At 39.6% G+C, this 16921-nt stretch overlaps 1 protein-coding gene across 8 annotated transcripts in view; it reads right to left on the reverse strand.

Annotated features, from left to right (window-relative positions):
* LOC306996913 (uncharacterized protein) overlaps positions 1-16921 on the reverse strand; it is a 90971-nt gene that overhangs the window by 29829 nt on the left and 44221 nt on the right. For 7 of the 8 annotated variants that reach the window (XM_079609863.1, XM_079609861.1, XM_079609860.1 and 4 more), the window contains 3 exons: positions 15824-15885; positions 3672-3701; positions 3367-3416 (listed from right to left, as the gene is read on the reverse strand). In XM_079609863.1, coding sequence (XP_079465989.1) covers positions 3367-3416; positions 3672-3701; positions 15824-15885 — 142 coding nt within the window. The remainder of the gene's footprint in view (positions 1-3366; positions 3417-3671; positions 3702-15823; positions 15886-16921) is intronic. The other variant, XM_079609859.1, reaches the window with a different exon arrangement.

Raw genomic sequence — 16921 nt, forward strand, 5'->3', positions numbered from 1 at the left:
AGAATATAAGCAAGTATGGCTATCAGGGTATCTGCACGTTAAAAAGGAATGAAACAAGATTTTACAATTGAGACTTTATAAATGCATATTTTAAAATAATTTAAGGCCAATTTTGTGACAAAATTAATATTTTTAAAACAGTCTTTAACGTCATGATCCTTCAGAAATAAATCTAATACACTGATTTGGTGCTCAAATACATTTCTTACTATTATCCATTTTGAAAACAGTCGTGCTACTAAATATTTTTTGTTTGAAACAATGATAAATGTTTTCCCCAGGAATCTTTGATGAATAGAAATAGAATAAAACTTTTTGAGCAATTGAATGCATCCTTGCTAAAGATATGTGTTCATTTCTAAAAAAAATATCTTACTAAACCCAAACTTTTGAACAAATTTTAGGACCTTCATATGCAAACATTTTAGATTTTTTGACACCATTTAAGATGTTTTCTAGCTTTACATTTTGAAAAGTTTTAAGCTACTGTATATAACAAATTTTTGGTCACACTTTACATTAGGCTCCAATTCTTACTATTAACTAACTATTAACTAGGACTTTTGCCTCAAACTCCAAATTACTGCTTATTAATAGTTAATAAGGTAGGCATTAATATGTGCTTTATAAGTACTAATAAACAGCCAATATCCTAGTAATATACATGATTTACATCTTAATGCTCATAATCTGTGACAGAATAGAAATAATTTTTCCACACTTGGGAAATCTGCAGAATTCTGCAACCAGATTTATGCGTTCATTTGTTGCCACAGTTACTTTTAGCTGAAAGAATAATCGAATAGGGTCAAAATATTTAATAAACAAACAACCAAGGGGCAAAGAGGTGTAAAACCTTATTAGAGATGCAACGGCCGACTGGCCATCAATCGGAACTTTTTTTTCCGATCTCTGTTCCAGATTTGCACACAAACTGCATTGCAATCATTTCCCAAAATGTAATTTGTGAGGAAATATAACGAAGTCTGTAAACAGGACGTTAACACAGGCCAGAGACGGGACATGCTGAAGACGGATGCAAAGAGGAGAGGGGAGCACAGGTGCGCCAGTAGAGAAAATGCTGTACCAGGCAAGCAAGCTCACGGTACGCGATGCTTGAAATATTTGAAGAAAAATATAAATATTGAATTGGGGGGCTGACGGTTTATTAAATATATAGGGGTTTTGCAGACAGTGACGTCATTTAAGTTTGCCATTCAACAATGTCAACAACTCCGTAGCGAAAAGGCTGAGAAATGCCTGGACTTCGGTGTTGGTCCATCTATCGCTTTTTTGCCATGTTTGTGGATTCAGTTCGTAGAGTAATATGTAATAATGCGTTCGGCCAATCAAAGTACACTTGTGTCACTGGTAGTTCCAATTGTCCTGGGTTAGACCCTAAACTGAAGTAGCTAATTCAATTCCCCTAAAATGTGTTCCTAAAACTAAAATCGTTCCCAGTTCCTGTGGTGCGAATACGCAAAAAAGGAGAACCTCCACCAATAGTTATAGGAACTATGACATTTTTGTAAATTTGCATATTCAATCAGTCCGTCTGCTGTTTTTGTTTAGTGCATGTTCTATGTAGCATAATTTTACAAAGCTAAAGTCTGACCATTGTGTTTTTGCTTTAAATTTTGAAATCAAAAACAACTGCTCAAGCTACATGTAGCGTCTTTGTTTGGATCGTGATAAAAATGCAGTGGATGCCCCTCATTTCAAATGGCTACAGGTATTTTTTGTTTAAGGCCTGTAAGTTTTGGGCAGTAATAGAGCAAATAAACAACAAATACATCTGCTTAAAAAAAAAGAAATTGGCATCCGGTATTGGCCCTTTTGCTTGTAGAAAATAGGGAATCGGCCATGAAAAAAAATTATGATCTGTGCATCCCTAAACCTTATGAATGATGGACTTTGCAATTCCTTTTGCATATCTGGCAAGGCCCTGAGCTGCTCATCGAGTGTTACATGCAACGAAACAAACACTGGGTCTCTAGAGCCATGCCCGGCCTGAGCCAGCCACAGTTTGATACCACATTCCCACGATCTGGCCAAGATGATTCAACCATCTCAGAATCTGTCAAAGTGCAAATTTGATTTGATTCTCCAGAGAATGCATTACAATTATGAATTTCCATGAACTGCAAACACTGTGCGATGCGATCAAGTTGTTGTGATGCTAATGACAAAAGATGGATTCGAGTGTGCAGAGACTGGAGGATAGAGTGTCCCATCAAGGCCTCTAATTGTCCCACTAATGTGAGCTTCAACAATATCAGTCAATTGATTCTTTTAACCGATGGCCTCATTGCACCTAAAATCAATCTCTGTGATAAATCCTCTCATCGTTGCCTAGTGTGGGCAATTAGGCAGTTATTTTGGGGGATATGAATGGAATTCGATTTGGGGAGGGGGGAAGGCTGGTACATCCAAACAGTCTGAGTGCACTGCAGCTGCAAGGAGACCGCTGGCAGATAGAGTTAAAGTCCCTGCCAGCATGAGAGGCCCAAGTCTAAATGTACACGGGTTGTCTGAGGACACGCTAATTTATGTTACTCGATCCTGACGCAAGAGAGGCTGTAAGATGCCAGGCTTGTGGGAGAGGCACGCCAGGAATCTGAGGTGAGGGGGCCAGATGTGAAGGGAGGAGGATACCTGCCCGAGAGGAAAGCGCAGGTGGGATGGGACATAGCTGAGGGCCACAGAGGGACAAGGACTACGACATTGCTTCATCCTGTATTTAAGCTTTAGAGCTCAAAGACTGAACAACGACGTCTAACTTTAAATGAGCTGCTAAATAATTGTTTGTGGCCTGATTTATTACTCATTACAGAGAGTAACTCCAAAATATACTTCATGCGATGCGTATGGAGTGTTTTGTTCTGGCGGTAACAAGCCATTGTGGTTGCAATTGCTGTGAAGTTGCCCAGACTTCCTTCCTAGGCTTTTTAATCAAGAGGGGTGAAGCATTGTGACTCTGTGAATCACCACCAATGATCCAGGAGAAAACACTCCTGTAGGAAAAAGAGGTTTTAACTCAAGTATTGAGCTGGTATGAATGGAAAATATAAAATATCAATGTATGGAATGTGAACACAAGTCTAAAAGATCAGGATAACAGGCTGTTGCAATCCAAACAATATGTTTATCTGGACAGAAACGTCTAACTACTGTATAAGTGGGAAATCATCCTTGATATTACACTGTTCTCAAGGTTAATTCTCAAGCTAAACAGTGAATCTCTTCTCACAATAAAGTCCATATTTCAACAAAAAAAGGGACTTTTTGCTTCATCGTTAGAGACATGCATAGTAATTACTGTTGCCATGGAGAAGTGAACTGAGAGGAGATGTTGGCTGTACTTACATATAAACACATGTTTTCCATTTCTAGTAGATGGGAACATTTTTGAAGAGCTGGAGGGAGTTGTAAAATATTTCAGGATTGAGCTAAAAAGAAGTCTTTTTTTTATGGTGTTTTATCTAGAAACTCATGCCTGCATTTGTCTAAAAAAATAAAAAAAGCCTTTTGGTGAACGGTGAAGCAAACTGTTTCAGTAAGATACTGCACATCTACATCAATGTACAAAGAACATGCATAATGTGGCCTCGACAAAAGACCTTAAAGGCACAGTTCACCCAAAACTGAAAATCATGTCATTATTTACTCACCCTTGTGTTGTCTCAAACTTGTATGACTTTCTGTAGAAAAAAGAAGAAGATATTTTAAAGAACTTTGGTGCCAAACCACATTGTACCCCACTGACTTTAATACTTTAATTAATCAATTTATATATGAAAATATTATAATATAATATATAATTACATACATATATATATATATATATATATATATATATATATATATATATATATATATATATATATATATGTATGTATAACATGCCCAGTGCTTGATTGTTTTTGGGGGCTCTTAAAATTGTGATATAGAAGTCACAGTTCGGTAAAGTGCTTGGGTTCATGCGGTTCATCCAATCAGTCAGCATTGTCATGATGTCATTTCCTGTGGCCTTCCTTGGTTTGACAACATTGGCTCAACCAATCTAACTACATTTAATTTTTTTTTGCAAATCCATTCGGTGTCGCTATTGGAGGAAAAATAACACACTACAGCTTTAGCCGTTCTATTTCTTGACAAATCTTGTTCTGAACAACACAACCAAACAGGAATGATTGTTCAGTCCAACAATTTATCCAGGAGGTTTCAAGGAAACGTTTAAGGATGTAGTTCTGAGGGTCCAAATCTTAATGTCCTTCTCTGTCTTCCAATACTCTGCCTTTCTCTATGCAGTGAGTGCCAGGCCCCTGCAGGGCTGGCTTTGTTTTTTAATAGGGGCTAATACTCGACCTTGGTTCCTTCCCATGGGGACAGGGCCCATGAATACCCCCACTGTGCACCCCTCTCTCTCTCTTTCTCTATCATGCTTATTCGCTCAGGGAATGCCAATGCTCTGAGGTAAGGAGCCTTTGTACCTCTACACACACACACACACACACACACACACACACACACACACACACACACACACACACACACACACACACACACACACACACACACACACACACACACACAGAGTGGTTCTGGAGAAGCTATTGTGAACCTGTTCCCTCTCACACTCACAAAAAGAGAAACATAATAATCGCCTTGGGTTGATGAAGTAGAAAGCGGGCCGGCGCTGGGGTGCGGGCTGTGTGAGCCAGGTTAGTGTTACCGCCACAGCGGGAGCATTAGTGGACCATCAGAAGAGAGAGGTCTGCTCACTGGCGTAGGTTCAATGTTACCAGACATTATCAGGACAAGTTAATTACAACAAGCTGCAGCAGCCATCTTCCATTATAGTTAATTTTAGGGCATTTAAGAGAGGTTTGCCCAGAAACAGACCCCAGAAATAAAGTCGAACAAGGTTTGTGAATTGGCAACAAAGCTGATTTATGCATCATCATCATCATAATAAATGAATAAAACAAAAATGTCAAACAGGGCAAAGCACTTCTAAACTTCATATTATGCAATGTCCAAACCAGTTTTTTTTTTAATAAAATTGTTCGATTGCTAAAAAACATTTGCAACAATCAGTAAATTACACAGATACAGTGTAACTCCATAACATTTCTGGAAAACAACAGCATTTGATGCAAAACAGCCCTGACTGGTTTGTAGTTTTTAAACTGTAACAATATTTCACATTACAGTTTTTACTTTATTCTTGATCAAATCAATGCAGCCTTGGTGAGCATAAGAGACTTATTTCAAAAACATTAAAACATCTTACTGACCACAAACTTTTGACCGGTAGTATGCAACAATAACATAAAAACATCTTAAACTGGATGACATCTCCTGTAAGCCTGCAGTAGTGAATGTATTGTAGGACAATTCAGCAAACCAATTTTAGGGGCATCACTGCCGCCAGTCCTGATATAGAGCAGCACAAAAGGCCTTAAGCCTCAACTAGTCATACTCATATTGAAGCTTGCACTTCTGCTTCAACCTCAAACCTAATATGTCAGCGAATCCTAATTTAAATGACTGTTAAAGTCAAGCTGCTGAATTACTCAGTTGTGAACTATTCTTCCTTCTCTAAAGATCTAACTGAAGAGAAGCCATCTTCAATAACCTGCATTTCTCAACACGCTTACATGCCATCTTTCTTAGTATGTTAGAACTCAGCCACCATTATCTCATCTGTATGTGTTATGACAGCATGTGTGGATGTCCGCTGCAAGGCCGTCAGCCTTGTTTCTGTAGCTAATCATTGTAAAGCTGGAATGTCAGGAATAAAAAGGGTGAGTTAAAGGCATTGTATGGTAATTGCTTCTGAGGTGGACTGCTTCTATAATTCAAATTAACTCGCTTTCATGTTTTTGTGTATTCACAGACGGCATACAGCTTGTTCTGTTTGCACAGTATTTGTTGCTATGTTTTTTTTTTAGTTTTTTTTTTAAAGCTTAACATTCAGTTACATGTGTAAACTGATAAACCTGAGCAAAAAAGGGAAAGGAATGCTAGGCAAATCCCTCATATGCATTTAAACGATGTGTCAATGGTTTACTAACTCCTGCTTAAGCCCTGAATAAGAGCCATACAGCTGCGTGACAAAGATGCAGAGCTGCCTCAAACTGCGCTAGCCTTGAACTCAATCTTCTGACTGACCCTCTGTTTAAACAACCATGATCACTATTTACTGTGGACGTTAAACTCTTCTTTTTTTTTTACAACAAATATCTACACAATGGCCCCTTAGCCCAGACATTTTGATGATGCTTCTGAACATCAATAATATTAGGCCAAGAAGTAGTGAGCTAATCAGTTTCAACTAAATAATCATTTTAAACGAACTATTGTGACCTTTCAAGTAAGGTACATATGAAAAGTGTTCTATGCGATGAGTTAATATAAATGCATTCTAAGGCATTAGATTGTTGACCGAGTACAACAAAGTGCCTTATCCATAGCCATAAACCTGACCGCAAAGAGGAACGGGTTTGAGATGCCAATCCTGGCAACTCAACAGCTAGCATTTAAAGATGTTTAGATATGCAGAGGCTGCTCAATATGCCTTAGGCTAGGCATTTTGATAAAATATGGGGAAAAGGTGATACAAATGTTTCACCTGGTGAAAAGGTGAAACTAAAGTCAAAAACATCGCCATACTGGCTGACAACCCAGCCCGCTAGTCCGTTTTAATTTATATCCAGTATTGATGTTTTTGACTTTAGTTTCACCTTTTCACCAGGTGAAACATTTGTATCACCTTTTCCCCATATTTTATCAAAATGCCTAGCCTAAGGCATATTGAGCAGCCTCTGCATATCTAAACATCTTTAAATGCTAGCTGTTGAGTTGCCAGGATTGGCATCTCAAACCCGTTCCTCTTTGCGGTCAGGTTTATGGTTATGGATATGGCACATTGTCGTACTCGGTCATTAATCTAATGCCTTAGAGTGCATTTATATTAACTTATCGCATATTATTTAAATAATATTTAAAACGTGTTCAAGATTTTGTAAACATATTGCTGTTGTGCTTGGAGTCAATTGTTTTATTTGTTATAATGCAATGAAACATACCAAATTATACTGACTTAATTTGATTAATAATTGATATGATGCAGTCAATGTACTATGCTTTTCCCTGAGTTTATTTTTCTATGCAATTTTTGCTGTAATTTGCCTATCATTAGCATTATTAGTATACCTTAACCAAGTTTAGTCTTTTCTTCTTCCCTCAGTTATGCTGCTTAATATTTAGTTGGAAACGGTGATACATTTTTCAGGATTCTTTGAATACAAATTTCAAAAGAACAGCAATTCTTTCTATTATATTTTGTTACTGTGATCAGTATTGGTTATTGTAAAACCACTAGCTAAATTCCCTAAAAATGTGAACAGCTATATTTTTTTTGATTTTGCCATAAGAAAGCATCCATAATAACTTAAAAATAAAAAGTACAGTGCATCTAATTTAGAGTAATGCATTTAATGACCTAATGCAATCTTGTGATGTTCTCACCATGACCTCAATAAAAACAAGCCAAGAGAAATAACATGTAGATATGGTTTTCAAAAGGCAATTAGCATATAGACCACATACAGGAAAATATTCATATAGTCTATTATCTAATAATGAAAAGCTTTAGTAGATGCTATGACATTAGCTTTGCTCATAGTGGTCCGGTCTATAACAAACTTATGAACTTTGACACAATTTGGCTCATCATTTAGTCTAAAACGAATCTAAAGAGAAAACATAAATCCTTATTTTTGATTTGTGCCAAGTTTGAGCTTTGTTTACGGCTTACTGATATTTATCCTTGATGGCACTTTTACAACTTAGCAGTGACTCATTTTAATGGATGCAGTTGGATTTACAACAAACAGCATCCTCTTATCGCTAAGCATTCACTTATTGAATGTTGAAAAATAGTTTTTGCATAAACTCAAATGTCCCAGATGCTAATTATCAACTATCAACGCACTTCACCAAAAACTTCTCAAGTGATGGCCTTGTCTTTCTATCCTCATACAGTAAAACCTCGTGTTTTCTATCGTAAAAAGCCCCAATAACAGGAAGAGAATAATGTTGTGCTTCCACTTTGCATGAATTTGTGTTCTTGAGTGATTATGTGTGTGCCACACACATTACTGCCATCAGTCAGCATCTCAAAAGGCTTTAATTGCACAGAATATCACTTAATTTCATCATTCAAACGCATTTTAAATTTTAAATTCAAAAGTCCAAATGCTTCATGCAAAACAGAGCTGACCATTTTGTAGTATCTTAGCAACAGCACGGGCATCTGATCTAAGGTCTTTTCAACAGTAAATAACACTTTAGTCCCTGCCCTGGCAGCAGAAAATATTTTTTGTTCGAAAATATAAATGTTTGTAAGATTTTGCGTCTTATCGGCGAGCCGATTGGACGAGAGAGTCTCGAGACAGTGCTATTTCACAGCAGCTGACAATGACATAAGTGTTGAAAATTAGCAGAGGCCTTTTTCTGCTCTTTTGCCATCGACAAAGTGTCGCAGAGAGAGAGAGAGAGAGAGAGAGAGAGAGAGAGAGAGAGTGAGAGAGAGAGAGAAAGAGAGAGAGAAAGTCGAAGCATTCTCACAGGACGAAAGGAGTGGTCTCGGGCCAGATGGCTGCCCTACAGCTCTGGACTCAATACCTAGCCCTTGATAGAGCAGACAGGCCGGTACACTCTTCAAAAAGGCCTGAAAGAAAATACAGGCAGAAAAGACTAGCCTTTCCAAAACTTTAATTACCCAACTGTCTGCTGTTGCTTTTCATTGGTGATCTCTGGACTGCCCACCCCTACTAAAAGCACACTGAACCCCAAGAGGATCCAAAACACAAGACACAATGCAAGAGGGGGAAAAAATGAGGGGAGGGAAAAAGGGAAACGGGCGAAGGAAAATGTGCACACACAAACACTAATACACACACATAAAAGATATGCAAATGCATGTGTCTGGGACGACAGGCATTCACTAGCATTGGTGCCATCTATTTTTAACTGTTGTCTCTTTGCAGTGGGAGGAAGGTGTGTGATAACTTCCTTAAGCCCGGCTTAAAAGAGCAACGCAGTCAGGATGAGCGCTTCTTCCAGAAATATGCCACTTACCACAGGCACAAAGGAGACGGAGCAGTCTAAAAAAGGTGCTAAGAGACAGCTATTGTAAAAATAAGCTTCTATGAAATCCTGACAGCGTGATGTCTTAATAAAGAGCGGAGAAGAACTCTGTGGTAAGAGAAAAAGCTGATTAAAGCAAGAGCTGACCAAGCTAAAAGTATACAGAGATTTGCAAAACTATATTTTCAAAAACAACTAGTCAGTGGGTTGCCTAAATGACTAGTTGACCTTCTGATCTTGCTCGGATGTGTTTCTTACGAGGCATTTACATAAGATGCACCCTGAGTACAAAAATAGAGATGGAGCACTAAGAAATGGGACAGAACGCATGCAGGGGTCTTGCGTTTAAAATTGTGACTATTTTTAACTTTACATTTGCCTTTAATACAATGCATACTGTGGGATGTTCAAAAACTTTGCAAGATGCGATCCAATGGTTAAAAACATTTAAATGTGCATGGCTGAGGAGTAGGATGCATTTAAAACAGCAACTTTTCAGAGAGGGTTTAAGTGTGAAATCCGCCAAACAAGATGCTGTCAGCAAGCTACAGTAAGCTGAGTGCCGCTATTAAAATATATTTAAGACTTAAAAAAAAAAAACCCCGACATGACCTCAATCATTTGATGACTAGTTTTGAGGTTCTCAACATACGATGATCCCCTTGCAAGACAGTATAATATATACATTTAAATTAAATAAATTTCAGCAAATGTAATTTAATAAATATTATTTTCTTAACCCGTGTGGAAAATATTACTCGCAAAATAAAACTGATTGTTAAATACAACAGTTAAATAAATGTTTCAAAAATTATAATTGGTCATATTGTCATTACTAAATAGAATGATTCAAATATTATCAAGAAAATATTTACTTTTTTTATTGACAGTTTTTCTCACACAAAATTATAAACAGATTTCTTTTCTTCTTACTGTTAAAATCTGTGTTGTCAATAGAATAAAAAAAAAAATGTATCTTATGTTTTCTGACCAGTGTTTAGAAAGCAGAACGAAATAACAATATAACTGAATGCAAAATTTGGTGAATGCAACTACATACATACATACTGTACATACATGCATACATATATACTTTAGCTTTAGTCTAATGACAAAAAGCTAGTGCTGTCAATACAACAAAATAATCACAATTAATTTAAGAATCAGTCCTTTGTAATAAACGTTAACTATGACAGCTCTAAATAATAAACATTTTTACAGTCAATTTTATTTTTTACAGACCCCCTAGCACCGCCTTGTGGTACCCTGGGATTACCGGACTCCAGTTTAAAGACCTCTGAATGAGTTGACCACTGTGACCCAACGGTCTGAACCACGGGCCGCCTGTGCTTCAGATTCCCCTGTAAGCAACATTGTAAGTAATATTCTGCCATATGGATAAGTACGATCTATTGAGCGCTCAGATCAGGGAGGAGTAAGGTAATAGGCACAAGGGGGCATATGGCCAGGTTTAGAAAGCAGGCTGAAACCGAACCGTACGCTCTTCTGTCTCACGCCCAACGACTCCTTCCATGAAACGGATACAACGTTCGTCCAAAAAATGCTGCATACCTGATGATGCATGTCGGGAGGAATCCGAGACCTAATACAGCACCACCCTGCGAATGACCTCACATTCATTGTCTGTCAGGTGTTAAAAGATGCATTGCAGGAACAGGGCGCAAACTCTCCCCGTCAAAAAAAAAGAAAGAAAAGAAAAAGAAAAAAAGGTATGGAATGAGATAAGCACCTAAGTTGTGTTTGTTGTCGTTTCTACTAAACATGCCAAGACTAGGGAACAGCAGGCAAAGTGTCTCTTCTTCTCATGGTTGAGCATATGGCAGTTAAAGGGAACAAACAAACAAACAAACACAGGGAGCAACACACAAGTGTGATCACAGGATGGAAGTGTTAGTGACTTCTCTTTATATTTGTGTTGAATGGTTGTTGGGGTGCCCGGGGAGAGAGACATGTCAGGCTGACAGCAAGCAGGACAGGCTGCTTAAACCAGTGAAAGGAAGAAAAAGGAAAGCAGGAAAGGGAACAATGATCAGCTTCATATGGGGAAGACATCTTGTGGCTCTGCACAGCCGGGCCGGTTTACAAAGAGAGTCATTGTATTCCCGCACAGCCACCTCTGTGCCCCTCTGCTCTGAGACTGGGCCGTGCAGGGCCTGTACGGGGCCGCTGCAACCTGTCCCGGACCCCACACGCCTCCGCTGCTCCCACCGCCCCTCTTCTAAAGTTTCATGCCGCTTGAGCTTATCATTTGTAGAGTTTTTACCTTTGTGCATTGCAGGACGCGTTCCGACACTGAATTATGTTTCACGCCGACTCACAGGCAGAGTCCGGCTCGCGTTTCAGCCGCAGATCGCTGACCGATGAGGATATGTTTAAGACAAACACACACAATGAAATCCTTGAGAAAAGAAGCGCAGGTCACATCCTGAGAGGGTCTAGCAGATATATGGCTTATGTTGCTTTGGCGGGCTCAGGATGAGAAGCAGAACGGAGGCCAGCGACTAATTGAATAGATAAGATCAAATGCTGGATGAGAGAATTTTTCCGAGCTAAAAGGCCGAGAGGAAACCAGGGGTAATGGAAAATGAGGATTTATCCCGCACTCTCTGAATAACAAGAGTATGAAAAACTAAACGGACTGACATCTCACACCGCGTCTATTATGTCCTCATGGACATAGATGGCTTTACTTAGCATGATTACAAATCCTGGCGCTAAAGCAGATCCAAGCGCATGGAAGTGGAATCAGGCCACATTCCATCAGTGTTCGTGGGACTGTTTTGCCTCCTAAACCGCAAGCATAAAAAATAGTTTCTCAATCCCACAGTGCTCATGTTTAACATTTATACCACACATGTCTCAACAAACACAGTGGAAGACAGACTGACTTCTGTTTAAAGAGATCCTATTTTTCCTTCCTTCCTATTTTTACATTAGATGACCCCAGCAACATCCCTTCCCATATACTCTATACATCTCTGCACTTAAATAGAGATCACAAATATACATTCTACAAACATGTAGTTTTGGACAACCCCAACATACACAACAAACCAACCCAAACAATCAGACATGGGCCAAATATAACCCCGCATCCAGACACTAACTCAAGTACACGTACACGTACACACACACACGTAGACGCACACACACACGCACACTCCATAGCTTTTATTAGTGTAACATGGACTCGCTGCCCCTGGTGATCCACTCGAAACCTATAATAATCTTGTTTATTAGCAGGCGAAATAAGGAACCGTCTGACAAGCCTAGCGCCCATCTGCCGGGTCAAGAGGGGTGTTATTCTGTCGGTTTCTTCTTATTTTCACCTCTTTCTATCATTCTATCTTTATTACCTCTCTCTCTTCCCTCACAGCTTTATTCAAGCAGCTCTTGTCTTCCCAGCCTGCTCGCTCTCCCTTATTCACGTCTGAATGCCAAGGACAGCGAAGGTCAGGCTGCTCAGTATGGATGGAGACGGTGGTGTCTCAACAGCAGTCATTAATGTACAGATACCGCAGAGCTTCACACCCAGAGAAGGCGACTAGAGGGAGAGTGTCTGACAGCTCGCCCCGTGTACTAATGCACTGCAGCCTCTTCTGCTCTTATCAGGGTCCCTTGCAGAGAGCTGAAGGGGAGCGGGAGTGCATCAGAGCAGATCATTCATCTAGGTGAGCGGGCGAATGGTTGATCTGGGATTATTTGTGCAATTTTCTGAAGGCTCAACTGTGAAATGTATCACCATCCCTGTACCATGTTTGAGCTGCTCTTCTAATTAGCTTTCAGACACTATTTAAGAGCTCGTTTTGGCATATCATTTTATCAGCCTCGGCTTGAGGGATTCATTAAAGCCATTAAAATGTTTCTGAAATCACCTCGTCCAACTCCACGCTGCAACAAAGTGTGAATGTAGATTATGCCACGCTGACAAAGAGCATTTAAAGGGATAGTTCACCCAAAAATGAACATTTTGCCATCATTTACTCGTGTAGTTCCAAAACCTTTATCAGTTTCTTTCTTCTGTTGAACACAAAAGAAGATGTTTCGAAGAATGTTGGTAACCATACAGTTGATGGACCCCACTGACTTCCATTATAGGAAAGAAAATACTATGTAAGTCAATGGGGTCCATCAACTATATGGTATAGGGATGCAAGATATAATCGGCATACCATCAGAATCGGCCGATAAAGGCTTAAAATGTAATCATCGGCATCGCTCTATATGAAAAAATTATGCAGATAGGCCTTGCCGATAAGATAACGTTAATAACTCACATGAGCAAGGAGTGCTAGCGATAAGATCACGTCAGTAGTGTGGCTATTGTTGAAGTGAACTTTTGCATCTATGGTGATCAGATACACTGTTTTATTTTCAGTTTTATTTATTTAGGGGGTCGCTGGTGGCCTACTTTTAAGACTAATAAAATGAAAACAAATAAAATACACAACAATAAAAATACACAAGTTAAGAATACACAAGTTACTTCCGTTTCTGAATAAATAAAGCAGTATACTTGATATCATAAAATCACAAGTCTGATTTGATTTAATGGTCAGAAACAATAGCCTACTACATGATAAATAAAAACGACACTTGTAAATTAAATAATTTTGATCTATATACAATTTATCAATGAGTTATACAATTTTTTTCAAACAGATGATGAAAATAACTTTAGCTCTAAAAGATTTTTTTGAATTTTTATCTGAGGCTAAAGGTGGTATCCTTCAACTGAAGTCACGCCACCCGTAGAGTCTACAGCAATGGTTTTTGCCATTAATAAATAAATTATGTAGCTGTTCTACAAACTCTAACTGTTAACTCGAATTATCTCTACAACCAGTCCTAAGATAAACCTGATAGGAATGCTGATCCAAAACCAACAAGAAACTCACCCTCCCAAAATGGTCATGGTCAGTCTACAGTAAGTACAGTGGTAAGCAGCTGCCGCTAGTACTGAAAGTGTTATTCGCATAGATGAAGCGAATGTTCTGAGGCGAATAATACAATATGAAAAGAGACCTGCGGGGGACGGTGGAGGGAGGTGGAAGCGATCAAACCAAGTGTGAAAACAGCATAATTGACATCAAACAGCTTCAGGATTCAGCAAGTTTAAAATGCTGTGGTCTGAACCTAGAGCTTGAAGATGATTTCACAGCAGATCCATTGTTTTGTTATTTATTTTAAGATTCCACTGTTCACAGATGAAAGCAGACAACCTTTTATGACAATCCAGCTGTATATTTTTAACAGTCCTTAATTTGGCGAGACCTTCAGATGATTTGCAGATGGAAGTGCTTAGTGCAAACGCCTGCCTGTCATTAACACAAATTGTCTGTAATATTTGCAGAAGTTGTGTTTTTTTGTAGCTCTGTCTCTCATCACACATTCTGCACACCTTGTGGGCCTCCAGCCTGAGAGGAGACCTTGTCTGTGCGAGCGGTTCGGCTTTCTGCACTGAACCCGTGACCCTGCTACAATTAAAATAAGGCTCTCTCTTTCCTCTACTCGCGCTCATCAAAAGGAGCTCCTGACTCAAGGTCAGCCCACAAGCTGCTGTTTTCTGAATGAGTGCACCGGGCTTGTGGCACTGACGAGAGTAGCCGTGTGGAGAAACATTAGGGGTTTGTTCTTTCTGAGTGTGTCATGAGCAATTAAACAGCATCTAGGACCAGTGTTGAGAACTTGGAAACTAGTTAAAGTAGCTAAGATGTTATAGAGAGTGTAGCTTTTCTCCCAAACAAGTAGCAGTGCAGCCACGGCTTTATAGCCGAGCAAAATAATCAGAACAATGAAATATGCAGTCAGCTCTGATTCACTGAATTGGTTTGAGGTCGGTACGCTTTTTAAATGATTTTGAAATAAATCTCTATTGCTCACTAAGACAGAGTAAAACTCAAAAATACAGTAAAACTGTAATATTGTGAAATACTGTTATTTTATTTTGTTTTCTACTCACTCCAGTCTTCAGTGTCACATGATCCTTCAGAAACCATTCTAATATGCTGATTTGGTGCACAAGAAACATTTCCTATAATTACTGTATCAATGTTGAAAGCAGCTTAATATTTTTGGTTGAAATCATGATACTTTTTTTCAAGATTCTTTGAATAATTTTTTGTAACATTATAATTGGCTTTACTCTCACTTTCAAATAATTGAATGCATACTTGTCGACTAGTTTTACAATCTCTTTATGACCTTTGTGAAGTGTCAAAGTGGTACAGTAGTTGCGTAGCTTTCTATGGAGAATACAGAAAGCTCTCAGATTTCATCAAAAAGATCTTCATTTGTGTTCTGAAGGTGAACGAAAGTCTTACAGGTTTGGAACGACAAGAGTGTGAGTAATTAATGACAGAATTTTCAATTTTGGGTGAACTAACCCTTTAATGGTCTTAACGTTTGTAGGTCAGCGTGTGTGTGTGTGTGTGTGTGTGTGTGTGTGTGTGTGTTGAGCTGCTAGTGGTAGGTCAGCAGCTGTGTTTCAAGGCTGAGTAGAGAATATATACAGCTGCACGCAAACACAAGTTTTGTATTCTATCCATGTGCCAAATATTTGTTTACATGCACAGCTATTAAAGGCATCCAAATGATGCCTGCAAATTTCAGTAATGGATGGGCACAAAAAGCATATACTTACATTTGAGTGATGACTTTGCGCTTCGTGTCACAAAACTTGTGGGTGCAAATTTCAATTAACCCCTGAAAACAAAACAAAAACAAAAATATTACTTCAGAATGGTCTAAACTCAGTCATTAAATCACACTCTAAATTCTAGGGAGCTGTATAGATTTTCAGTGAACACTTCTCAATCGCACTTTGTTATTCTAGGTAAAAAAAACCTCTGTTGCAAACACACTAAAGAAAACGTCTCGGGTTACGACTGTAACCCTTGTTCCCTGAGAAAGGGAACGAGAACTGCGTCGAACGACACTTTGGGAGAAAGCCCCTCAGCGTAGCGCCTCTGGAGCATGAATGAAAACTAAGCCAATCCTGATTGGTGTTGCGAAATGACGTAATGTGTGACGACACAAGCGGAAGCTACAAAGGGATGCCGGCACACAACCAGAGTTAGCTTCTGTGATGAAGCAAGCGCTCCAGGCAGGGGAGGCGTGGCGACATGACGCAGTTCTCGTTCCCTTTCTCAGGGAACAAGGGTTACAGTCGTAACCCGAGACGTTCCCTTTCGAGGGAACTCGAACTGCGTCGAACGACACTTTGGGGGAACGAGTACCCACTATGCCACAACGAGCCCTGTCTGTCCCAGTGTGAAGCTGCGCACAGGCACACTTAGGATGAGAGCACAAGGGTGCCAGGTGTAGATGGAATGTCCAGGCTATAAAACCGAATGAAGGTGTGAGGGGTGGCCCATCCTGCTGCATCGCAGACTTCCTGGATCGGGGCTCTGGTCGAATGAGCCCTCACGGCCAAAGGTGATGGCAAACTGCGCACCTGGTAGGCCATCGATATAGCTTGAACAATCCAGTTGCTAATGGTTTGCTTGGAAGCGGGAAGCCCCTTCTTGGGCGACCCGAAACACACTAGCAACTGGTCTGACTTCCGCCACGAAGAGGACCTCTGAACATATAATTTAAGTGCTCTGACAGGGCAGAGCAGATGAACCCTGGTACGAGCCGCAGGTCTCAACGTTCAAGCCCCACGGAGGAAACGTACGACCAACTGATGTCTCCCCAGAGGCCCATCACCCAGAGGAGCGTGGAAAGCCGCAATGGCAGC

Source organism: Phoxinus phoxinus, assembly GCF_949152265.1.
Source record: "Phoxinus phoxinus genome assembly, chromosome: 4".
In the NCBI taxonomy this organism is placed as follows: domain Eukaryota; kingdom Metazoa; phylum Chordata; class Actinopteri; order Cypriniformes; family Leuciscidae; genus Phoxinus; species Phoxinus phoxinus.